We start from the raw sequence: 27,276 nt of genomic DNA on the forward strand, positions 1-27,276 counted from the left end.
ACCTAAAACATAAAACAAATTTGCCTGCTATTTCAAATTTTATTAAAAAAAAGATTTTTTGGCGAAATTTTCTGATCTTTTAATTGAAAAAAATAATTTCAAAATCTAGATAGATTAGTAATTCTCTACCAACTCACACGAAATCGGGAAACGTTGCCCCGCCCCCTCTTCGATTTGCGTGAAACTTTGACCTAAGAGGTAATCTTTGTCCCTGATCACGAATCCGAGGTCCGTTTTTTAATATCTCGTGACGGAGGGGCGGTACGACCCCTTCCATTTTTGAACATGCGAAAAAAGAGGTGTTTTCAATAATTTGCAGCCTGAAACGGTGATGAGATAGAAATTTGGTGTCAAAGGGACTTTTATGTAAAATTAGACGCCTGATTTGATGGCGTACTCAGAATTCCGAAAAAAACGGGTTTTTCATTGAATCAAAAACACTGAAAAAGTTATAAAAATTCTGCAATTTTTCGTTACTTAACTGTAAATTTTTTTTGGAACATGTCATTTTATGGGAAATTTGATGTACTTTTTGAATCTACATTGGCCGATTAGCCCAGAAGGGTCATTTTTTAATTTAGAACAAAGTTCTTCATTTTAAATTTTCGTGTTTTTTCTAACTTTGCAGGGTTATTTTTTAGAGTGTAACAATGTTCTACAAAGTTGTAGAGCAGACAATGATAATGATATGTAAACATAAGGGGTTTGCTTATAACCATCACGAGTTATTGCGATTCTACGAAAAAAAGTTTTGACAAAGTTTCACGCAAATCGAAGAGGGGTCGGCGCAACTTCTGTGTGAGTTGGCGGAGAATTACCCAGAAAATTTTCCTTATTTCAAAGTTTAGCCCTAGTTATATTTTTTTCTGAACTGATTTTATTGAAAATGTGACAAATGTTTCAATTATTAACATTGATAATCAAACAAATAGTTTCCGAAACATTAATATGAGAATATGTATTTTTTGTCCCCTAAAACATATTAAAAAATTCGAGTGTTAAAAACTACGTTTTTTGGGAAATTTTCTGTAACTTTTAGTCATAAAATGTTAAGATTTTGTTCTTCCATGTACCTATTTTTGCCGAAAAGTCCTAATCGTAATCTACAACTTAGCCGAAGACACCAAATCTATCAGAAAATCCCATCTCAAGGTACAGAATTTCATATGACAATTTGAAGATTACAAAATTATCTTATTATGCAATATTTAGCTACGTTTTTGTATTGACAGCTGTCAAATTTGTATGACCAAACTAATTATGCCAAACTGTCTCTTGGTCAAAGAAAGGGTCTTATCAAATTTTAGCCAAATCAAAATAAAATTAACAATAAATTTGAATAAAAGGCTGATTTCTTGGAGAATTGCTACTCTCTTTCCAAAATTTTTGAAATGAAAAAGCTAATCATTATTTTCTAACTACTCTCCAACAAACTGCAACTTCTCTTGTCCAACATTCCCAAAGAAACAAGTGTCACGAACTTCCACCGGCACCGCCAATATCATCGAAACAATCCCACAGCGTCGTCAGTAACAAGCCATCATAGTTTGGCCAAAAGTTGATTCAATTACAGCGTGCGCAAATACGCGCCAACTTGCCCAACATCTTCTCCGGTGAGTTCTCGAAAGTTTGAAGTCGTTTTGTTTCCCGCAGCGTCGACGCCACCGCCTTCTTCGATCCTTTCGGTCCTCAGAGCAACTTTTCCAAATTGAATTGAAAGTTTTTAAATTACACGTCAGAGTCAACATCAGCTTCGAGTTTTGCTCCCCGAAGTCCTTCCCGGATGGTTGTACTTATAGAGTGGCAACTCCTCGTGCCCGGAATTTGCCGGCTTTAAAGTTGTTGTAACGAGTAAAAAGTTGTTACGAGATGTAAATCACACTCTCGCTTCTATAGCCCCGGAAAGTGTCATTCCGGTGATGATCATATTATGTGACATCACATCGTTATGCCAGGATGAAAGGGCAGCAGCAGCAAGTGGCAATCAGAGTCCGGGTTTCCGGAATAAATTTTCGAGCTCTCTTCGGTCAAAGTTCAACAGGGTGGGTCCAATTTCACGGATGGATATACCGAGCTGGCAGCAAAGTTTGAATTAATTAGCTCCGTCCATTAAGAGCCTTTAATCGATTCAGCCCCGGAAAAGAGAGTCTGGTAAACAAATTATCCATAAATCTTCACCCTCGCACCGAACTTGGTGAACTTCGGGAGTCTTGTCCAATTAACCGGATTTGTGATGAATTGGTTTCGATCGTCTAGGGAAGCCATCAAAAAATTGTTTGCCACACCAGTATCGCTACCGGATTCCAGCCAATTGCTGAACGAAGAAAGCTTCATCAAAGTTTCACTCCGGGAACTGCCAAATGACTCCAAAACTCTCATGTAATACATCTTGTTCCGATTTTGCCAGACTCCTCACCAGGTTCACGGTTCATAAAAAGCCAGCCAACCATTCAATGGATCGTTTCCGATGATTTATGGGCCAGTAAAGTAAGGCCTAATGTGGGCACTTTCCGAAAGCGATGCCAAAAATCTGTGGCGATATTTCGCCGTGGGTGTGCTTTGTTGCCGCACGAAGGTTTTTTCGTTGATATTCGTTTGAATAACTCTCAATTGAACGTGAGTTTTCAAGATCTGTGAAAACTGTCATAAACTCAATTTGACCCAAAATCTATATGGAGTAGCAACCCACAACCATGACTATTAGAGGAATCTGTGGGAGAATTGGACATTGTTCGGGTAGTTTAGAGCAGGTGGACTATCAAATTTGAGCAGCACAGATTCGTCATCTTCTTACTGGAAGTTTGATCGTTTGATAGCAGTTGCGATTTTGTAAAACTTATAAGAAATATTTTCATTTTTTTCTGGGGTGCCAAAACCAGTCATAGGCCTTCTCGAATTTAGATTTTTTTTTTTCTTTTTAGGCCGTTGCAAATATTTTTCAAAGTTTATGTCCCTCGACTCTGACCAAAGTCGAGGGAGGGGGGGGCAAAAAAATAAAAAAAAGTATAAAAATTGAAATAACGAGCCATGGTTTCAACATTTTAATGAAAAAAGTGTTTTAAAATGCATTATACACCTGTCCAGTTGTTTTGCCATCATTAGTTTCCAAAATATCTAAGTATTGACGAAAATTTTGTTTTTTGCGAAAAATAATTTTTTTGCGGTGCTGTACATTGGAATTTCATAAAAATTCAAAACATTTTTAAACAAGCCCAAACATGCTAAACATGATTATCAATGCAGAAAAATGCATTTTAGATTGTTTTCAGTTGATTAGACAACTATTTTCATAAAAATTTTGAAGTTTTTTGGAAAAATATTTTTTTTGCCCCCTGATTTTTCAGTCCAATTTTGAAGGGGGGGGGCGACATAAACTTTGAAAAATATTTGCAACGGCCTTATTATGTTTTTATTATATTTTCTTTTTAAAATGTTTTTATTTAAAAATTCTACTCAATTAACTCTTAATTTTTAATCGATGATATCTTGGAAACCATTAATCAGATTTACAAGGTAAAAAAGCGAAACTCATGTAAAATTAACTCAACTTTTCAGGTATTTGAACTCAAAGGGTTTCCAAAAGCATTTATTACCTTGCCAGCCTGCCAATTAGTTACTTAAAAGGCAGTATTTGTAGATTCTGCTCGGTTTGTTCTAGAGGTCGTATCAAGGTGCTCCGATTTGGATGAAACTTTCAGGGTTTGTTTGTCTATACATGAGATGAACTCATGCCAAATATGAGCCCTCTACGACATGGGGAAGTGGGGTAAAACGGGCTTTGAAGTTTGAGGTCCAAAAAACCTAAAAAATCTTAAAATTGCTCGCATTTCCGTAAAACTTCATCAATTCCAACTCTCTTAGATGCATTCGAAAGGTCCTTTGAAGCACTTCAAAATGTGCTATAGACATCCAGGATTGGTTCGACTTTTTCTCTTAGCTTTTACAAATTACTGTCAAAAATGGATTTTTTTAAAACCTTAATATCTTTTTGCAACAGCCTCCAACACCCATACTCCCATAGGTCAAAAGATAGGTAATTACATGGACTATAAGCCTACGGTGTTAACTTTTTGGCCAATCGCAGTTTTTCTCATAGTTTTACGATTTTTCTAGAACAAACATTTTACAACGTTAGTTTTTGCCCTGTAGGCCAAGAAGACGGCACTTTTTGGTCTCAATTTTGTCATATTCGGCTAGACAAACAAACCCTGAAAGTTTCATCCAAATCGGAGCACCTTGATACGACCTGTTTCACATCGGTGAAAAACTCGCTCTTAAACTACTGAGCAAAAATGTGTATTTTTGTATTACTTAACAACTTTTTAGATCAATAAAAAAAATCATTAAAATAAATTAAATTTGAGAATTTCATACGAAGTATTACAATGAATTATTTTCATTGCTCCAAAATAAATAAAATTAAATTAAAAAAAAACAACATTGACAAATCAGGTAAAAAAAATATGCTGGCTCATTTTTATTGGTGCAAACATAAATTTTATTCAGCACCTGAATATATGTATTTTTTTATTTTGATTGAGAGTATTTTAATTTTTTTTCATGCATCACATTTTTTCTTTAAAAAAAGATTTTGCACAATCAAAAACTCAAGCGCATTTGGAGCGAGTTGTGGCGCTATAACCACGGCAAATAGTGTCCAGGGCATTCGTGGAAATACAATGTCCCATCCCAGAGGGTCCCGGAGTACCAAATCTTTTTAGCATGGGGCTCCCAACGAATACAACCAAAATCTCGAAGCGTATGGTGGTGTGTCCCCACGTTTCTTCCTCCCCTGTCGATTCAGAATTGTGTTGTTGTTCGAACACTCAGTGTTCCAACTCAACCCAATTACGAGTTTTCTCTGCGATACGGCTTTACGCAGTAGGCCTGGCCGGTTTAACGCTTGTGATGTTTCAATGCATTCTAATGCAATGGCGCACTACAAATGTTAATAAATGGCAAGAAGAGTGCTAGGCGTCATCTAACCTAAGGCACTCTCCAGGATCCCTTCGAAAGATTGGCTGCGCTAGGGTCTGATTAGATTAGATTAGATTAGATTAGAATCAAAAACTCAAGCGCATTTGTTGTTACCTTAAACATTAGAAAAAAAAACAAACGAGACAATTCTACTTTTAATGATAAATTCAAATAAAAAAAACACGGGATTTTTTTTACTGTACCTTAATTTTAACATAGGGGAGTGAGAAAACCGGAGTGCGTTGAGCATCGGGCGAGAGCGGACGTCTGGCAACATCGGTCTCGGGTCGTAGTGGTTTTGGCAGTTTTTTTTCGGTGTTATGTTGATTTTTAAGTGTGAAAATGTGTTGTGAAAAAGGAGCATTTTTTCTGGTGTGAAAAGTGTGAAAGTGCATCTTTATTAGAGAAGTTGTAATTTTTTTCTCCAGGAATCACGAATGCTTCATGCAACGAAGACCACGGTGGTTTTACCCCCTTGGCCGGATTTCTGGCTAGTTTCTGGGGGCTGAGTAAAAGCAGGTGATCTGTGATCGGGGCTGAGTTTTTTTATTTAGGAAGAGATAGTGATCATTGTGAAAATACAGCTGCAAAATGTTGTAATTTTGTGAAAACCACGCAATTGTTCAAGATGGCGGGCGCGTCGCGGAAAGAATCATTGTTATCCGAGCATTCGTTGGAGAAGGTTGTCTGATTCAACATGACTCGTCGCGTCCCGGCGCAAAACGCCGGCAATATCGCCCTACCTGCGGCTCAAGCAGGCAAAAAAGTGGGAATTTCCAAAAGGAAGGTTGAGGCCTCAACTGATGGCCAAAAACCGGGGATTTCCAAGAGGAAGGTGCTTTTGGAAGTGACATCGAACAGCAAAAAGACGAAAAAGAGCGACGGTACTGTACCGATGGATGAGGAGGAGGAGAACTCTTCGTCGCACGAGGAGCAGCTTTTGAAGAACAACAAGTTCGCTGGACTGCCTGACGAGGACCAGGTAGCGGAAGCAAAGGAGAATGAAGTGAAACAGCGAAAGGAGAAACTGCCTCCTTTTATGTGCGGCAATCAGCAGCAACGATCGACTTTCGAGCGGGGCTGGTTGAACTCATCAAGTCTGGGAAAGTCCAAGGCAACATTCGTCTGTGTCAGGACGGATTTAAGGTGCTGGTGCAATCCAGGCAGCACTATCAACTGGTCAAGGATTACTTGACCGAAAACGAGGCGGAGTACTTTACCCATGATGTCGCCATGGATAAGCCGTACAAAATCGTCGTCAGAGGTCTGTACGACATGCCAGTGGAGGAATTAGCTGCCGAGCTAAAAGTTTTGAAACTGGATGTGTTGGCCGTGCACAAAATGAGCCGACGCAACAAAGACATCAAGTACCGTGACCAGCTCTACCTGCTGCATTTGGCTAAGGGATCGACGACGCTTCCTGAGCTGAAGGCAATCCGAGCGGTTTTCAACATTATCGTGTCGTGGGAGCGATACCGACCAGTGCATCGTGACGTCACACAATGCTTCAACTGCCTGGGTTTCGGGCACGGAGGTAAGAACTGCCACCTGAAGCGTCGTTGCGCCAAATGTGGTACCGATGCGCACATCACATCCCAGTGCATCCAAGATTCGCTGGTGAAGTGCCTCAACTGCAACGGTGAGCACTCGTCAACCGACCGAAAGTGCCCCAAGAGAGCTGAGTTCGTGAAAATTCGGCAGCAAGCATCGACGAAGAATCAGCCTCAGCGTCGTAGAACTCCTCCAGCCCTGGTGGAGCAAAATTTTCCACCTCTTCAACCGCGACGCCAGGTCCCGAACTTGGCACCGTTGCCGTTGGATCCCAGGAAGAGAGCTGAGATGAATCATCCACGGCCGGGTTCCAGCCAGGAGCCGAGACCGCCACCACCGGGCTTCAGCCAGGAGCCAAGACCAACCCAAGAACCAGCAGTTGAGGAAAATGGTAATGATCTTTACACCTCAACCGAACTCCTCAATATTTTCAAACAGATGTCCGCTGCACTGCGTGGATGCAAAACCAAGACCCAGCAGATTGAAGTGCTGACCTCGTTCGTCATCCAGTATGGATCGTAGGTCCCTCAAGCTGCTGAATTGGAACGCTTGCTCCATTAGGAGGAAGAACTTAGAGCTGGTGGATTTTCTTCGCGAGAAGGAGATCGACGTAGCTGCCATCACGGAAACTCATCTGAAGCCCGGTGAAAAAGTTTATCTGCAAAACTACAAGATCGCGACGCAGCTCGACAGGACCACCTCTGGAGGAGGAGGTGTGCTTGTCGCTGTTCATCGTGATCTCAAGCCACGCCGGCTGCCACACTTCAAGCTGGACATCATCGAGGCCGTTGGGGTGGAAATTCCCACTTCTGTTGGCCCAGTACTCTTCATTGCTGCATACTGCCCACGTCAGGTGAATTCCAGAGATGGTTCAGCAGCAAAACTGAAGAGCGATATCCAGAAGCTGACACGGCGGAGCGCAAAGTACATCATCGCTGGTGACCTCAACGCGAAGCATGAAGTTTGGGGCAACAGCAGGAGGAATCGGAACGGAGTGATTCTGCACAACGATCTGCAAAACGGATACTACAACGTTGTGAGTCCAGATCGTCCAACGAGGGTGGCTCGGTCTGGGAATCACTCAATCATCGACTTCTTCATTACCAATATGGCTGAGAACGTGGCTCATCCTGAGGTGTTTGAAGAGTTGAGTTCTGATCACTATCCGGTGGTTGTGGAGGTTGGAGCTTCCGTTACTCCGCAGCGGCAACCAACCCGGAAAGATTACCACAACGTTGACTGGCAGCAGTTTCAGCAAGTGGTCGACAGCAACATCGACTATGATCAACACCCGGAAACTTCTGCCGATATTGATCGTTCGCTGGAGGTGATCCAGCAGGCTATCAACCAAGCAGAGGCTGCCAACGTTCGGGAGGTTCCTGTTAATTTTAAGGTAACTGATATTGACGTAGATACTAAACACTTGATTAGACTTAGGAATGTTTATAGGAGACAATATCAACGGACTGGGGACTATGACAAAAGATTTCAGTGAACAATTTGAACAAAATCATACAAGACCGACTTGACAATATCAGAAATCAAGAATTTTCAAAACATGTAAGCCAGCTTGGGAATTATTCAAAACCATTTTGGAAACTTTCAAAAGTTCTTAAAAACAAACCAAAGCCTATTCCTCCTCTTATTGTTGAGGATTCTCCTTTGATTACATCCGAGGAAAAGGCAAATGCACTTGGGCTTCATTTTGTTAGTTCTCATAATCTTGGCGCTTCCATGACCAGCCGTAAAGAAACATCAGTTGCCAATAGTATTTCAACAATTAATAACTCTACCTTTGAATTTCCTGCAGATTCCCATGTTTCTGGTGAGGAAGTCAAAGTTGCAGTAAAACAAATGAAAAATATGAAAGCTCCTGGCTTTGATAACATTTTTAATCTAGTGTTGAAAAAACAGAGTGATCAGTTCTTTCAACATCTAGCCAATATTTTCAATAAATGTTTGCAACTTGGTTACTTCCCCACCAATTGGAAACTGGGCAAAGTCATACCAATTTTGAAGCCTCAAAAGATCCAACATCGCCAACAAGTTATCGTCCCATTAGTCTTTTGAGTAGTCTGTCCAAACTCTTTGAGAAGGTCATCTATTCAAGGCTTTTGGATTTTACCAACGATAATAATATAATTTTGAATGAGCAGTTTGGCTTCCGAAAGGGACATAATACTGCTCATCAGCTTACGAGAGTAACTAAAATCATCAAGCAGAACAAGCTTGAGTCTAAATCAACTGCTATGGCTTTGTTGGATGTTGAGAAGGCTTTTGACAATGTTTGGCATGATGGTTTGATACATAAACTGTATTTATACGGTTTTCCAATGTATCTTATCAAAATTATCCAGCACTATCTTTCGGAGAGATCGTTCAGGGTTTTTCTGAATGGGATTGCTTCTGGATTATTCAACATTGATGCTGGGGTTCCCCAAGGAAGTATTCTTGGCCCACTTCTGTACAATATTTTTACATCTGATTTGCCTACTCTTCCTGGTAATGGTGTGTTGTCACTTTTTGCTGATGACACTGCCGTTATTTATAAGGGTAAAATAACCAGATATTTAGTTGGCCGTCTTCAGAAGGGTCTTGACGTTCTTTCCGAATACTTTGGCGACTGGAAAATTCGCATAAATGCAGCAAAACTCAAACCATCATTTTTCCACTTTCCAAATCGGCCAGATTTGTCCCAAAGGATGATGTTTTGATAAAAATGAATGATGTTTCGATACCCTGGTCAAAGGAAGTTGTCTATTTAGGTCTCATACTTGACTCGAAACTTTTGTTTCGGCAGCATGTAGACAAAATATTGAACAAGTGCAGCATTCTCATCAGGTGTTTGTATCCTTTAATTAACAGAAAATCAAAGCTTTCTTTGAAAAATAAGCTAGCAGTTTACAAACAAATAATTTACCCCGTTATTGAGTATGCAGTACCTGTTTGGGAGTGTTGCGCTAGAACTCATAAATTGAAGCTCCAGCGTGTCCAAAACAAGGTACTCAAAATGGTTTTGAATGTTCCTGGCTGGACAAGATCAAGTGAGGTTCATGAATTAGCAGAAGTAAAAATGTTGGATCAGAAGATTCAAGAAAAATGTTTGAAATTCAGGGAAAAATGTGCTATTTCTGAATACCCCTTGATTCAAGGATTGGTTTAGTTTATTGTAAGTTTAAGTTAGTTTTAGGTTAGGTTATGTTTTCTTAACATTTTTTTTTCCTCATTGTACCTAGTGTTACAAAAATGATAAATCATATATTTTTAAAGTTAATATAATGAACAGTGTTTAAATCACGAAAAGCAAATTAAAGCTGAAGAGCCACAGCTGACCACTTATTATGTAAACCAAATGTAATTATTATAAGAAAGATTCAATAAAGTATATTTAATTCAAAAAAAAAAAAAAATCGCGGAAAGAATCGAACGGCAAGGCGAGATAAAGAGCGTGAGAGTGATTTAGAAGAGAAGAAGAGCGGGCGAGTTTTGAAAAAAGATTTGAGAGAGCGCTTTGGAAGAAAAGAGCGGGAGAACAAGAACAAATTTGTATATTGTGGTGTTGGGAAAAGTCGGCGATTTTCCGAGTAGTTCTGTGGGGACGAAGAGCAGAAAGAGGAAGCAAGAGAGAACGGTTGTGAGAGTGCCCCTGGAATGACGTCTGATAGAGGTGTGTTGCTGAAAGAAATGTCATGAGGTGAAGCTGTGTGTGTGATGCGATGATTGCCACAGACAAGTGGAAATAGTTTTTGTTTTTAACTTTAAGAAAATGACGAGGAAATTAAACAAATTGTATTCTTTTTGAGAGGGGAAAGTGAGACATGAAAAAGTGTTGAAAAATGAAGCAGAGAAGAAATGCCAGCTCAAGAAAATGAATCGCTTCATTGATCAAAGCCAACAAACATCGACGCAAGAGGATCCCTCAAATTTGGTGAGCTCGTTCTATGTTGTGTGTGTGCAAATGCGTGTTTGAATGAGAGTGGATAGTGGGCCACGAACTATAATTTCTATGCATTTTATTTCAGGATAACGTAAATGACAAATATTTTCGTTTTATTAGTACAGTTTTTACGCGTCGGTTAAACTTTAGGATTTGAACGATCAATTCGATTTTTTTTTTTAAATATAAATATGCTGATTAATCCCATTACACAAAAAATAATTAAATTCTAACTAATCAAATGCTTTTTGAATCGGTCGTTTTAATTTAAATTCTAACTCTCGCATTTAAATAAAACAAATGAATAAATAAATATTTGATGTTCACTCCGCATTGCTGTAAGAGTTTAAATTCAAGATTCTAATTATGCGTTAAATCATTTTTAAGCTCGAATTTCGCTTAAACACACAATAATTTATAGAAAAATATATAAACTTCGCTTTACTCTTACAGTCAATAGCTTGAGTTTAACAGCAGACATGTTAAAACTGTGTTTAATCGGCATTGTTTTTACCTGAGGAAATGGTTGGTTTAGTATTACTACAGACAATTTAATCATGCACGGCTTCGTCGCGTTGTATCTGCCGTGGCTTTAAATCGTATATATATAAATCATGCATCTTTTATACTGTACAATCATCTGTATAAGTTTAATAATCAAAAAACTAAATCTACTTGACTCGCCCGCAATACTTTTCGGGGTATATCCTAGGGTTCTACCTCTCCTACTAACATTGAGTCCAAAACCTCCCTACAAACATCTATACCACTAAGGTGACGTAGGGGTCCCTGCGCACTTTAGATAGGTGTTTACTAACATTCCTTCATTTCCCCGAGGATAGCTTGGACCCGGCGTGGACCCCCTTATGCCCTGGGCTGTATTACACACTCATCAAAAGATGAAGACATGGTATCTCCCGTGTTGGATTATTGTTCCGGATGAGGGTCTAACACAACCACACCAAACAGTGGGATAAGCGTTGTGGAGCCTTCCGGTGGTGGGGCGTCCTCCAAATGCTAATGCTAATGCTAATGTACCTTAATTTTAACATAGGGAACGCAGAGACAACGCTTCATCCAAATAAAAGTATATATATTTTAAAAATCTCACACATACAAAAATTAGTCTTGAAAATTGCGGTGATTTTAAATTCTGCTTCTGAATATTTGCCGATTTTAACTGCGGGCTACAACGACTAAAATTATCTTCGAAATTTGAGGAATAATTTTAAAAACTGAGTAATTCTCGCTGAAATGGACCACTATTTACACAAGGTGCTCAAAAATCAAAAGCAATGTAGTTTTCCAATAGCCCCCACCAAGTTATGAATGAAACCATGTTTGGTTGGTTAAATTTGTCCTCACCTCTGCGCCACAAAGCTAAAACATTTTTTTAAATTGGTAATTTTTTTACTTAGGCGCGTCTACAAAATTGCTAATAACTTTGCAAAACTTCAACGAACCATTGATGTTTAGGGGTGTTTTGGAAAGGAAATGAGCAGAGCTTTCAAATGCACTTGTCAGAAAAATACCGTTCCATACATTTTTTAGCCACAAAACACCAATGTATTTTTAAAAGACATTTTTGAAGGCCGGCGCCCCGCTTTATCGAAAAACTGACAAATCCATTCGAAAGCTCAGACCATTTCACATAAAGGACCAATAAATCTAAGGTGTATGTTCCTCCTATCTTTTTAAATCTAATTTTGATTCTTCGAGCGCAGCGCTCCGTTCACATTTCGGGTGCCCAAAATGTTGCAATTTGCTTGCCTCATTTTAAGGTTTTGTCAAAAAATATAGGTGGTCACTTTTTAAATGATAGTTTATTGTCCAAGGATCAGAATGCACTTTCGATAATTGACCAATATTTATGTTTTTTGGTTCTTCCAGGCAAATTAATGTCGAAAAATTGTTTTTTTTTTACTTTTTTTTTTGTAAAATGCTCACTTACAATTAGGTGGACTTTTTTTTAGTGGAATTAATGAATGTAGCATGTAGGAAATTTCACCACGAACATTTTTATCTAACAGAAAACGTAATTTCGATACTCTAGAGCCACGATATTTTAGTTTTAGTGCAAAAAAAAGTGCCAATTTTACACATTTCTCAGAATTAACAAGCACGGCCTATTATTTGCATTGCGGCATATTTTTTGGAGGCCAGAATTTCTTACAGTTATTTTGGTCGCAGAATTCAGATTTGGAATCAAATTTCAGATAAACAGTGAACAGTGATTTTTTAGTCACGCTCCGCGCCATGAGGCCTCTCAAAACAATCAGAAGTTGAAAAAACATTCTCCATAAAAAAATCCGTGAGTAAAATATCATTTAAAGGTGAGCGAAAGATGAAATATGGCTGAATTCACTAGCGATTAAAACTACAGCATATACCGCAAATAAATTTTTTGTATGGCTCCAAATTCAACTGTTTATCTGAAATTTGATTCCAAATCTGAATTCTGCGACCAAAATAACTGTAAGAAATTCTGGCCTCCAAAAAATATGCCGCTGCAAATAATAGGCCATGCTTGTTAATTCTGAGAAATGTGTAAAATTGGCACTTTTTTTTGCACTAAAACTAAAATATCGTGGCTCTAGAGTATCGAAATTACGTTTTCTGTTAGATAAAAATGTTCGTGGTGAAATTTCCTACATGCTACATTCATTAATTCCACTAAAAAACGTTACTTAATCCACCTTAAGGTGGTTGGTGCCTTCCTCGCATTCATGTTGTATTTTAGGTTGTATTTACAAATTAATTTAAGAGTTTTTTTTAATTTTTTTTCATTTATTTTTCATAATTATTGGTTTTACTTGAACAGCAATTTTCAATTCTTTTTTTTACCAACTCTCCAAAATAAAGGAGAAAAGTCCCATGAGTTATATATTTCAGTAAAAAGTTCGTGTAAATTTTTGTCGAGACAAAATGATGCAGCAATATAATTAATACAGATTTTTCCAGAAGAGACGCAGACACTGCTTAAGCAATGTGGCAACCGGGCGATACGCATGCAAGGGGGTGTGGCTGCCAATCCCCCGCTTGGTCAAACCAAAATCCCTCTCGCGCGTAAGCAAAAAGATCCGGCCTTTGAGGTTATGCAAAAATCACCCTTTTTTGTAGCTACAAAAAAACTTTTTCTTGGCATAACTTTAAAAGTACTTCATTAAACAGAATAAAATTTAATAGGGTCTTAGGGGACCCCAAAACGAACAGAATAAGGCGGATCCGGCCAAAATCGGTTCAGCCAGTTCTGAGATAATCGTGTGGAAAAAAAATCATGTCTACACACATCCCCACAGACATTTGTTCAGAATTTGATTCTGAGTCGATAGGTATACGTGAAGGTATATCTAGGAGGTGTATTTAAGAAGTTCATTTTTCGAGTGATTTTATAGCCTTGCCTCAGTGAGGTGAGGAAGGCAAAAAGTCCACCTAATTGTAAGTGAGCATTTTACAAAAAAAAAAGTAAAAAAAAAACAATTTTTCGACATTAATTTGCCTGGAAGAACCAAAAAACATAAATATTGGTCAATTATCGAAAGTGCATTCTGATCCTTGGACAATAAACTATCATTTAAAAAGTGACCACCTATATTTTTTGACAAAACCTTAAAATGAGGCAAGCAAATTGCAACATTTTGGGCACCCGAAATGTGAACGGAGCGCTGCGCTCGAAGAATCAAAATTAGATTTAAAAGATAGGAGGAACATACACCTTAGATTTATTGGTCCTTTATGTGAAATGGTCTGAGCTTTCGAATGGATTTGTCAGTTTTTCGATAAAGCGGGGCGCCGGCCTTCAAAAATGTCTTTTAAAAATACATTGGTGTTTTGTGGCTAAAAAATGTATGGAACGGTATTTTTCTGACAAGTGCATTTGAAAGCTCTGCTCATTTCCTTTCCAAAACACCCCTAAACATCAATGGTTCGTTGAAGTTTTGCAAAGTTATTAGCAATTTTGTAGACGCACCTAAGTCAAAAAATTACCAATTTAAAAAAATGTTTTAGCTTTGTGGCGCAGAGGTGAGGACAAATTTAACCAACCAAACATGGTTTCATTCATAACTTGGTGGGGGCTATTGGAAAAGTACATTGCTTTTGATTTTTGAGCACCTTGTGTAAATAGTGGTCCACTTTCAGCGAGAATTACTCAACTATGTTTTAAGATATTTAAAAAGTACACACTTAGAATATTTTACCGATTTTGGGAAAATTTACCAAATTTTTAACTGCTGAATATTTTGTTAAACCAAAAAGTACTGAATTTGCTAAAATCTTAACGAATTTCGTTAATGAAGTTTATAATATAAGTTTGTTCATCATTCAACCGATTTTTGAAAAAAAATAGTTCATTTTGACAAACTGTTCTAAACATTACAGATCTTTCAACTACCAAATTAAAGGTAAAGAAATCTAGGTGTAATGGATTGATTTGAAAATGATGTAATTTGCTGGCGTTGCTTTTTAATGTTAATCAGCTTCACTACTCAACATGACATTGTTAAATTGATTTTTTAAATTATGGTATACGTTTGTTGTATTAATATTGACTATGTACAAATTTAATTAATAATGTCGTGATCGGGGACTTTCTTTAGAATTAACAACACAGATATTTTGCACAGATTTTCTTTTGTAATGAAAAGAAAAGAAATTTTGCAATTAACAAACAACACGTCTTATTCCACACAAATTAACCACAAAACTGATTTGACAATCTTCATTCTCTCTTTCGCCGGCCGCGCGCATCTCTTTTTTTTTTTTTTTTTGAAATTAAATATGTCTTTATTGAACATTCTTATAATAATTACATTTCTTTTACATGATAAGTGGTATGGCCTAATGCTCTTCATCTTTGTTGTATTTTTCGTTTTATTATTAGCTGATCACATTTATTTATTTACTTCAAATTGTTTTACATTATTGCATTGAATTGAATACATTTGGGTAAAAAAGAAGAAAAAAAAAATCACTTTAACAACTAATCCTAACCTAAAACTAAACAAATAAATCCATTGAAATATTCAAAATCACTAGAACGAGTAAACTACGGACTGTATTTTAAGATGAATGCTCCAAGAGTTCTTACTTGTTCCTGGCGAGTTTTGCACCCACGCAGAGTTGTTGTCATCTCGATGAAAATGTTCAGAAGTTCTTGTGGTGAAAACAGGTCACTACTGCCTTCACCCGTTGATGTTGGTTGGTTTTCCCTCGGTTGCTGACTGAAGCCTGGAGGTGTTGTATGCTCTGCAACTCTTTGCCGCTGATTCAACGGCAATGGCTGCAGATTTGGAACCACTCGAGTAGATCCTGCTCCTGGTGACGCCAAAGCAGGAAAATCCACGTCCGTGTATGCTGGTGGTGTTTTGCGACGATTTGGTTGGTGCCTCGTCGTCGCTTGCTGCCGAATTTTTACAAACTCAGCACGTTTTGGGCAGCTTCGATTCTTGGTCGAATGGTCGCCGCCGCAATTGAAGCATTTCGCTTCGATGTTCTCGTTGATTGTTTCGCAAGCTTGAGTTTTGTGCTCACCTCCGCAGGTTGCACAACGACTCTTGATGAAACAGTTCCTTCCACCATGTCCAAACTGCAAGCAATTCGAACATTGTGTCACGTCACGGTGCACTGGACGATAACGTTCCCAAGTCACGATGATGTTGAAAATTGCCCGAACTGCTTTCAGCTCAGACGGCGTTGTCGATCCTCTCTCGAGATGAACCAGGTACAGTTGATCACGATACTTGATGTCCTTGTTGTGTCTCGTCATCTTGAAGACTTCGATCACGTTCAGCTTCAGAGTTTTGAGCTCTTCTTTCAGCACACTCACATCCATGTCGTACAGGCCTCGGAGGACCTGTTTCATGGGGCGTTTACCTGGATCGTCATGGCTGTAGTATTCAATCTTTGTGTTGTTCAGGAAATCCCGAACGTAGTTGTAATCCTTTCTGGTAGGTAGCAGAATTTTGAGTCCATCAGCACACAAGCGAATGGAAGCTCGTAAAGCACCAGATTTGATAAACCCGGTCAGCCACTTTCGCACCGAGTCCGATGACGATGTTTTCACAAAAATGGGTGGCAACTTTTCCCGTCGTTCAAATTCTTCCTTCTCGCTCACGTCCACAGGGAGGGTAGCGAACTGGTTTCCAGACAATTTTTGAGCGTCCTTGCTCAAACTGCCTGGCTTTGCAGGTAGCGCTTCGGCATTCTTTAGCTTCTTCAAATCTGCCGATCCTGCTGGTGAGGACCGCCTCTTTTTCTTGCCCTGAGGCATTTTTGCACTTTTTAAGCACTTTTCAGGAGCTAAAATCCAGGAGTACCTCACTGAATGATGGTCCACAAGGGAATGACCGCGCGCATCTCGTTGTTTTCTCGCTCGTTGTTCTCTCTCGCAGCTCGCTAGCGCGCTCTCGCACTCAATCCGCAATCAGCTAACAAGGCAATATTCATGAAGGTGCGCACTTTTTGTTGCGCTCTAAACTCTTATTTGTGAATTATATCAATCTTATAATAAATACATATATAATAAAAACAATAGGCAGAAGTTATAAAGAGGACACTTTACATAAAGTGCTATTTAAAAAAAATTGACGCTGTAAATGATTAATAACTGATTCGTTTACCATATACAATATTCAAAATAATAAATTACTCAAATAACTCAATATTTTCTTTAATTACCCATTAATTACTTTTAATTACAATAATCACAGAAAATTACCAAATAATTAACGAATTACTGGATTACCACCTTAAAATCAAAGTAATGAATAATAATTTTACAGTCTGAGTCCTTGCTGGAAACCCTTGTTTGAAATTACGACTTACCTTTCTATGGGGCCAAATAACACGATTTGCGATTTAGAATTTAGTTTTACATCTAAGAATGTTTTTTTTTTATTATTGCATTTTCGATACTCTAAAAAAACACTATTTTGTATGGAGATTCTTGTGGAGATTTAAATATGTAAGGAATTGCAGAAAAAGGACAATTTTACAGATTTTTGTTTCTGTAGGGTGGGTTAAATTTCCACTTTGCTGAAAATCTTCATATATAGGTCCAGTTTTTGTGCGAACTATTTTTGACAGCTCGAAAACCCGCATACTTTTACGTGTAGTAGTGAAATCGGTGTTCCGCCGAATAATCTAGATGATCATATTTTTTAAAGTTTCATTCTACGGATCTTTCGTGCGCGAAAGAGGAGAGCCATGTTCTCTCCCTATTTTTTCGCTTGATGAGCGTCAAAAGATTTACTTTTGATGAAGATGATTCCAATCATTTTAAATTTAGCAATAGGATTTTTTTCAATTTTTCCAATTAGGCTTGATTTTTCAACTGACAATAGCTTGGCATTTATCGGTCCCATTTAGATTTAGATGTAAAAATATTTTTTGGAAAATTTCAATTCACTCGAAAAAAATCAAAATCAAGCATTACATTTCAAAAGCCTAAATCACAAGTGGGCAGTTTGATTAATATTATTGATTACAAAAATATTGCAAAAAATTAGTCGAATCGTAAAGAGCCATCCATAAACCACGTAGACACTTCTTTGGACATTTTAATCACATCACATTCAATCACATTATTAAACATCTTTTTTTCGATTGAAATATGCAGACCTGTTATTTTATAAGCATCAAAATTTATCATTCGCATCAAAATAATTCCCATCTTTTCTCATTTTCTTTTCCCCAGACCACTAACGTACAGCAAGCGCGAAAGTTGCGCCTCCTCGGCGACCACGACCACCCTGCTGGGGCCACCCACGCTGGGGGGCTCTCACGGCGGCGCCAACTATCCGGCCGGGATCCGGGGCTCCAACGGCGCCCTGCACCTGCACACGATGGTCCCCCGGGCGATCAGTCCACTGATGCAGGTGAGTTTGGTTTTCTTGTTATAAATTGACAAGTTTTATATGGTTTGATTTTAATTTTCAGGGTCTGGATGAAAATTCCGTCTAGATAAAGTAATCAGCATCCGAAGCAAATCCATTTGTAAAAACAAACATAACCCATTCGATATAGTTAGTTGTTCTTTTTGAAAGGTGTACGCAAAAGTTAAGTGAATAAAATAAGTGTTTATTTTTCGTCGTATTTTGAGCTAGTTCAAGTCAAACTAAATGGAGAGAGATAAGAATTGTTACTTAGTGAAATAGTCAATGAAAACTCTTTTTCCAGGAAAAAAATAAAACAGTTTTATCAGTGTTGCAAAAATGTGCGAAATTTTTCTATTTACGTTTTTATTTATTAAGAAATTTTGCCAGTTAGCAAAACAACCTATATATACTAGAATCAACAGAACCAGAATTGATACATTTATCACACAAATCTTTACACAGTTTGTACCATGCTACAAATAAAATCACAAACAGAACTCTATCGATGTATGTCAGTACGGAATTTGTAAACTTACTGTGAAACTAAACACACTCTCTACAACAAACTTTTTGAATAAAAAGTTTAAAAAATAAAGAAATACTGCTCAGTTTGGTGTCACAGACAATTGGACGACTCGAACGTTCACTTGTCTGTGCCATCAGCCCCTCTTTCAATGCACCATTCTGATGACACGCGAGCCCTTCCAATCCTGGAACCACCTGTACACCTTCCACCAGATGAGTTCTGCAGTGAAAACGGTCGCTGAAAGTCCTGCGCCCCACACGATGACCAGGATGGCCGGTTCGGTGTCCACCAGACTGACCGGAACGAACTTGCCCCCTCCGCCGGTACACTTGGGCTTCTTCGTGTACAGGTTGGCATTCTCCCGGAACTGAATACCGTGCTCGTTGAGACGGAACAGTCTGAAGAAGGTTATTCGGGTTAAGGAGGAATTAGACTATGACAAGAAAATCGCAATTTTTTCGTTTGCGAGTTTGTTGCAAACAAGGCTGTTACGAGTTTGACAAACTGTCAAACACGAAAAAGTGCGATTTTGTTTGTTTGTTCGTTTGTCACAGTATAATACCTCCTTTAGTGAATTGTCGTTGAGTTTGCAGGAACTTACCCAATTTTGACGTGCTCCTTGAACGAGGAGTTCTTCTGGATCGCGTAGTACGGGTCAATCACCTGCAGGTACTGAACCTCCTGGAGGCCACACTTTTCGTCTTCTTGGTACGTTTCACTGATGACCTTGTATCCAACGCCCTGCTCCACGTGGAACGCGTACAAACCGTTGCGAATCTTGTCCACGCCCTGTTCCAGCGCGATGAAGCTCTGCGACCCATCCGGTTGCCGGATCTTCCGCTCGTAGATTGCCTGCCTGGTTGGTTCCGACGCATGGGTGAAGTAATACCTATTAAATACCGTATCATGAACTCCGAACTTCAACCTTGACGCCAGCATATCTTCCAGCGTTCGGATCTTCGTCGACGGGCTCTGCAGCAGGGCTACGATGTTCGCCGAGTAGCATCCATACAGGAACATCAGCACCAGGAACGCAATCAACGTGATCGTACGAGCGGCGAAGCTCCGCGGTAAGATCGAGGCACCCTGTTGACAGGTAGCTCCATAGATCACTAACAGGGTGTCCCGAAAGCTTGGCCGCAGAATCGTTGCGTCCGCGGGATCATCAACAGTCAGCGGGACGCGCCACTCGGCCAAACCCGTAATGACCAACAATCCTGACGACAGCAGGACAACTCCACCGATACACATCCAGACGAGCTGTGAAGAAACCATAAGCAATCAAAACCTCAACAAAAAAAACCCCACTCACATCATCAAACGGCAACAGGAACACATTCTCCGTGAAGGAAAGCTTCGGCGAGCGAAAGATAAACTTGGACCGCGTCGCGGAAGTCATCGCAACGTACTCGATCACGGCGACCCGGTCCGCGGTGAAGAACAGCGGCGAGGCGCCCAGGTCCGCGCGCAGCTGGGACAGCTCGCCGATCATGCCGTCCCAGCGGCCGGTCGTCGTGTTGAGGTAGCCCCACGTGGACACCACCGAGTAGTTGACGTGGGCGCCCATGTACGCGGCCAGACAGTTCGTGAGGATGTAGTTGACCTTGGTGATGGTGTCGATGTGCTTCTCCCTGGAAGATATTGGTAAGTTTTTTGTTATTTGTAGAAAATTGTTTAATTTGATTAAAAATCCGATTTTCCATAAATACTTCAAGACTCATCAAGAAATATCAAAATAGGCCTCGAAATTAAAGGTTCGAAAACATCAAAAATTTCAGAAAATTTCGCAATTTAATTAAATTTTTTTCTGTCTATTGCGTTCCAAGAAACTATTGATGCACTACAAAATCAGTCAATAAGATTTTTATTTGGATTCACTTTTTCACGTTTATTAAAAAACTTGATATGGATCGAAGTAGCCATGGGCGAGTTTGGACGTAACATTTTTTCGCTGCCGTAAATGTGACGTTTTCTTCGTTTTTTTTTTTTTCAAGTTATTTCTCGTTGGCATCTTTTGGCCAATTTTTACAAAATTCCACGACGGTTTCGGATTTGTTCTTCGGTTGACTTTATTCTGTAATAGAATCTTTCTGTGGCTGAAGACAAAAGTGAAGCTCTCCGTGAACCTTTTCGTATGGCGGAACGGTGAAGATTTCCTGATGGTTCCAGCCTTTCCGGCAAAACCAGAAGCTGTTTGCAACCTGCGGAGCCTGTTCCTTCACTTAAACAGCCCCTAAATGGAAGCAGATTCTATTTGATTCGATTCGTCGACCGAAAACTATCAAGAACCCAGAGGAGGTGACGTCAGGCTGTGTCCGATTCCGGTTGCAGGAAAATGAAGATTGAAGCTGCTTATTGAAGATATCCAGGTTTTGGTGAGATCTTTCCATAATTTTTTAGCAAAGTTTTTTTTACATACTATACCAATATAAATTATATTCTATTGATTAAATGAAATATCTTTCCTACCCCTTCTCCATCTTCCATTTTCCCAATCCCCATTTCTCCATTTCCACGAACCCCATTATTTGCCAAATTTACACTTACACACCCAACCACAACTGATTCGCGTTTGGTACGGTATGTCCACGCATCCTTCCTCCCCTGTAGATTCTGTGAAGTGTGATTCGTTCACAGAATCCTCTCTGCGGTAAACACAACGCAGTAGGGCTGGCCGCTTTAATTTTTGCAATTCATTTTCGGGTGTTCTCGAATGTACTGCAATTATTAATATTGACAAGAAAAGTGCTTGGGGCGTAATCTAATCACAAGACTTTCCAGCCTGCTTTCATCGGACTGGCTGCGTTTGTGTTAGATTAGATTAGATTAGATTAGATTTATTAAAAAACTTGAGATCTTTTTGGACCAGGATAAACGTTTAAAACTTTTTATAAATTAACATTTTTCTCTAGCGTTATTTTTCGACTTCATTCGAAAATGTTCCATAAGTTTGATTCATTAGAGTTGTTTTTTAATGTTGCCATTTGAAACGATGTTTTATCAGGAAAAGCCTTTCACAAATTGTAGAAAATATGGATTTGGTCATACCATCAATTGAAATTCAGTCCCTTAACCTACATGTTTGTCCTATAATAAATTTCAAATTGAGTTGTTTTACATTAATTGCAAAGTCAAATGAAATTCAAAATAATTGTTTTAAAATTATCGTTATCAAAATAATTATTATTACATTTCTCATATTTATTTGTTGGAATTTTCTTTTTCCAAGATTTTAATGTTTTTTTAGGAATAAAAGCTTACAAATATCTGTTTTATTTTTTTCGCTATTCTTAAATAATTTTCAAAATCCATAAGTAAAAAACAAGAAAACATTTTTTTCTACTGATGCCAATATTATTATAAATCATCAATAAAACTTGTGTCCGAATTTAGGCCTGTAATTTAAACAGGATATATGTCCCTACATTGGGCCTAGTACCTAAATTGTGCCTACTAAACTTAGTTTAGCGAAATAAGGATATATTTCGGCATTATATAGCATGTTTGTCGACCACATTTAGGGGCGGCACTGTACGTCAAAAAAGTTCACTAAGTGTTTCAAGATTTCAACCAATCAGAAAGTGGGTCGAAAATAGGTAAATTGCAAGTCAGGTGCTAGGAGCAATAGACCCAAAATAGGAACAAAAAATATTTTAGTTTCCCAGGCTTATTTTTAACAAAAATGTGATTATGTACGAGCATTAGCATTAAAACTCAACTTATTCATGTGATATAAACTAGACTGACTATAGCAGCACTTGAGAATACATCTAATCAAAAGTGCGCTCTGCTTGGTAAGCCAAAAATAGGGACAAATATCCTAATTGATAAGAGAAGTAAAAAATGTGAAAAAAGTTGGAATATATATTTGAGAGTCTTCCATACTAATCTTTGAAAATGAATAATCTGTATAAAAATCGTTACTTAATCGAAATAAATATGAAAAATAAAATAATTATTATAGTAATAAAAATAATGTACAACAATTATTGTAAATTTAATTTGACATTGCAATTAATCAAAAACAACTCAATTTGAAATTTATTATAGGAAGCCTTCCTCACAAAGTTGTAACCAGAACCATTGAGAAAAAGTCACACTGAAAAAAAGCATTTTTAAACTCACTTAGCCCCCTGTTTTTTTTCAATTTTGGTGATTTTTTAGTTAACGAATAAAAATTTAAAACTATGATGATTGGCGAGAAGATTTTTTTTAATCATGTAGATTTGTTGAAAAACAGCTAAATTTTCCATCGTGATTTATTTTTGAACATAATCAAAAAGCGCACCAAATTTTCAAGCAATTTTTTCAACTAAAAAAAGTTATTTCTGTATAAGGCCGTTGCAAATATTAAAAAAAAATAATTTTCCAAAAAACTTCAAAATTTCCAAGCTCGTTATTTAAATTTTTATACTTTTTTATTTTTTGACGTCGATCAACTTTTTGTGCAAATGTTTCCCGAATTTGTAAACTTCTACAAAGAAATTTTCACGTTAAGATGTGGAGTATTGAAAAAAAACAGTATGGGGTCATATTTTTTTGTTTTTGTGCATTTTCATGCTTTTCAAGTCCGTATCTCAGCAACCAAACGTTTGGAAAAAAATTAACATTGAAAAATAGTAAAGAATTAATCTTTTTGAAAATATAGTCGGCAGAGATGGACGGAGATGGAAATTATTTTTAAAATTCGAAAGAAATAATGTTAATGTGCTTTATCAAAACTAATTATTTTTTTAGTTTTCATCAAAAACTAATACTTTTTAAATAATAATTAAAATGAAATTAATTCTTATCTTTCAAAAAATAATTCTTATTCAAAAATTTGAAACTTGTCCTAAACATTTAGTCCATCATGCACTTGAGAAGACGGTTTTGGTTCACTAAAACATATAAAAATTAAATTAAATTAAATAAGGAATTGTTGAACAAATTTTCATCTAAACAGAATAAAATACAAAATTAAAGATGAGCATGAGCATGAGCATGAGCATGAGCATGAGCATGGTTGACTGCCAATGAGCTGCTACTCCGTTATTGACAGATCAGCTGAAGTTAAACAATGAATCAAAAATGATCAGTGGGAGCCAACCATCCGTTCACTGTTTAACATCTGAAGATCCCTACTTTATTAGTCAATACCGGCGCCCTCCCAAGAAGCCTGCAGTTCAACGAAAGGGAGGAATGTTAGACCGATAGTTGAAGTTGCAGACTCATCAAGCACATAGTTTTTCGCTATATACTAGTTGATACCGCTTGAGACCGTTGAATCCACAGCATCTCCTTCAAGCATCACATGATTAATATTTTTTTGGGTTAGTAGGATAAGGTATTGGCTTTTCGATGCCTCCCGAGCTACGACGCAATGGGGAGGACTTTCATAACAGACCCGTCGGCGAGCCTTCCGAGCAACGATGCTATGGGAAGGTCTTTCTGCTTAACACACAAAATCACTCACACACAGTCATTTTGCTCCACTATTAACTCAACGTTCCAAAATGTCAGCGCGTCTTTCGATCATTATCTAGAAATGGCTTTTTCACCGTAAAAATAAAAAATAAAACCTTATTCAAAAAATGTAAAGAAAATTTACCCGACGCCGTGCCTTCCGATCAACGTTGATATAGAAAGGGCTTTGAAAATCACAAAACAGTTAATTAATATTGGGTAATTCTCTACCAACTCACACGAAATCGGGAAAAGTTGCCCCGACCCCTCTTCGATTTGCGTGAAACTTTGTCCTAAGGGGTAACTTTTGTCCCTGATCACGAATCCGAGGTCCGTTTTTTGATATCTCGTGACGGAGGGCGGTACGACCCTTCCATTTTGAACATGCGAAAAAGAGGTGTTTTTCAATAATTTGCAGCCTGAAACGGTGATGAGATAGAAATTTGGTGTCAAAGGGACTTTTATGTAAAATTAGACGCCCGATTTGATGGCGTACTCAGAATTCCGAAAAAACGTATTTTCATCGAAAAAACACTAAAAAGTTTAAAAATTCTCCCATTTTCCGTTACTCGACTGTAAAATTTTGGAACATGTCATTTTATGGGAAATTTAATGTACTTTTCGAATCTACATTGTCCCAGAAGGGTCATTTTTCATTTAGAACAAAATTTTTCATTTTAAAATTTCGTGTTTTTCTAACTTTGCAGGGTTATTTTTTAGAGTGTAACAATGTTGTACAAAGTTGTAGAGCAGACAATTACAAAAATTTTGATATATAAACATAAGGGGTTTGCTTATAAACATCACGAGTTATCGCGATTTTACGAAAAAAAGTTTTGAAAAAGTTACTTTTTGCGTTTCTCTTTGTTTCGTCGTCCGTGTCTGCGACAGGGTGACCATGAACGGCCATGATCGATGACGACCAACTTTTTCAAAACTTTTTTTCGTAAAATCACGATCACTCGTGTAGTTTATAAGCAAACCCCTTATGTTTATACATCAAAATTTTTGTAATTGTCTGCTCTACAACTTTGTAGAACACTGTTACACTCTAAAAAATAGCCCTGCAAAGTTAGAAAAAACACAAATTTTGTTCTCCAATGTAGATTCAAAAGTAAGACATGTTCCAAAATTTTTACAGTCGAGTAACGTTTTTCGATGAATATTTCGAAGAGTGCGGGCGCATAAAATGAAGGGGTGCCTCGCAAATCGAAGAGGGGTCGGGGCAACTGCTGTGTGAGTTGGCGGAGAATTACCCTATTACAAACGCACATAAAACACAAATTACTCAACGAAAATGACGCTCAAGACGCAAGACGTGGCCTCGTCGCAGCATACAATTCACGACAAAAATGCGAAACAAAAGGCACATAAAAAAAAACTTTTCACTCCGAATATTTTTTACGACAACGCGCTCCCTTTGCCAATTATGCACTCTCATTCAATTACCACAATCACTCAACCCATACGAAAAGCGACACAAAAGCACACAAAAAATAATCTGAATAATCTCGACATCGCGTCCCCACTACCAGCGCACCACTCTAAACAGAATAAAATACAAAATTAAAGATCACGATAAAATAAGCAAAAGTTCAAGATTTTTTCTACCAATATTAAAAAAAGAGTTATAATCGTTAAAAATCTTCCTGATTTTTAACCTAAATTCTGCAAAAAGAAGATCAAATTCTACACTTTTTGTGTACGGTTGAAGAGAATGACCCAAAATCAAAAACAAGCGCCAAAATAGATGTCTGTTTCTGTTACACAACTAATTTCAACAAAGTGACTCAGAATTATATCGTCGATTTGCTTACTTGTAATCCGTCAAATGCTGCAACGTTTCCTGATTGGTTACAACCATCGATGCCTGCAGCGTGTGACCTTGCAGATCAAGTCTCCTCACGGAAGTGACACGCTCGTTGCGTTCATCTTTAAAACTCCCATCGATCCACAATCCAAACAGTTCTACTTTAAACGGTGCCAGCTCAAAGTGCTTGAAAATCTGATTGACCGAAAAATTGTTCGCACTTTGCTTGATAAAGATGAAGATTTCACTGCTGACAAGCAGGGAAAGATCTGCTAAACTTTGTTCGAAAAATTGTACTTGATCTTCTTCTGAGGGATTGTCTTCGACGAAAAACTTTGAGTTTACAATCAACCAACGATATTTCATGAAGAGCAACAGTCCAGCGGATTTGAGCAGTTGCTTAGTTCCTGGGCATGCCAAATCCACCACCAAAAAGGTCTGATGATCGTTGATGTCCTCCACAAAGCGACTTATGTGATCATCAACGAAACAGGTAAGATATCTCTCACTTAGCACTTTAAACACCTCCAACTTGTCCGATTCACCCCAACAGCTCATGACGGTAACCTTCAGCGGATGTCCCAGCGTCTCCAGCAATCCGCGAAGCACCAATCCCGGGAAAGCTCCTTCAGCGGACACCGCCGGAGATTGTGTCAGCAAAATGACACATCCGACCAAGAAGGTCCTCGAAAGGAAAAGTTTTTCAATCGCCATGGCTTATCTCGCTGCTATCTTTTGACGTGGCGGGGTAAAAAATCGCACCAACTAAGCAAAAAAGCTGTGGGAATTTTCCCTTTTATACGCGAGAGCCCTGGCTGGTCAGGTGAGCCAGGTCCGGGTTTGGCTTCGAGGGACTTGGGTAAATATAATTAAGAACCAAATTAGTCTGCATTGGAGTGTGCTGCCCTTAAGTGGAGGGGGACTAGAAGAAAGGTTGATTCGATTAATTTTTAAGAATGTTAATTTACTGGATGTGGATTAAATTTGAGAAAGGGAAAAGAGGTCGAACTTAAGGTGAGCAGCGACCCTGAAAATGAGGGAATAAATCAGTTATTATTTCACTGAACTTATTGTAAATATTGCTTTGTTAGAAAATAAAAAAATGTCGTCTTTATTTATGAGGCTTCAAGTAGGTAAACATTGAAAATTTGAT

At 38.2% G+C, this 27,276-nt stretch overlaps 2 protein-coding genes across 2 annotated transcripts in view; one reads left to right on the forward strand and one right to left on the reverse strand.

Annotated features, from left to right (window-relative positions):
• Positions 1 to 18,943, forward strand: part of LOC6041452 (diuretic hormone receptor) — a 148,218-nt gene extending 129,275 nt beyond the window's left edge. The window contains exons 17-18 of the mRNA XM_038261350.1: positions 18,162 to 18,342; positions 18,404 to 18,943. Of these exons, the coding sequence (XP_038117278.1) occupies positions 18,162 to 18,342; positions 18,404 to 18,427 (205 nt within the window). The 3' untranslated portion in view covers positions 18,428 to 18,943. The remainder of the gene's footprint in view (positions 1 to 18,161; positions 18,343 to 18,403) is intronic.
• Positions 18,665 to 26,878, reverse strand: LOC6047019 (ionotropic receptor 75a). The gene is made up of 4 exons (XM_038260472.1): positions 26,131 to 26,878; positions 20,181 to 20,499; positions 19,470 to 20,128; positions 18,665 to 19,266 (listed from the first exon to the last, which is right to left on the reverse strand). The coding sequence occupies exons 1-4, from the start codon at positions 26,835 to 26,837 to the stop codon at positions 19,014 to 19,016; spliced, it is 1,938 nt and encodes a 645-aa protein (XP_038116400.1). The 5' UTR covers positions 26,838 to 26,878; the 3' UTR covers positions 18,665 to 19,013.
• Between the last annotated feature and the right edge of the window lie 398 nt (positions 26,879 to 27,276).

The sequence above is a fragment of the Culex quinquefasciatus genome, chromosome 3 (assembly GCF_015732765.1).
Source record: "Culex quinquefasciatus strain JHB chromosome 3, VPISU_Cqui_1.0_pri_paternal, whole genome shotgun sequence".
NCBI lineage: Eukaryota > Metazoa > Arthropoda > Insecta > Diptera > Culicidae > Culex > Culex quinquefasciatus.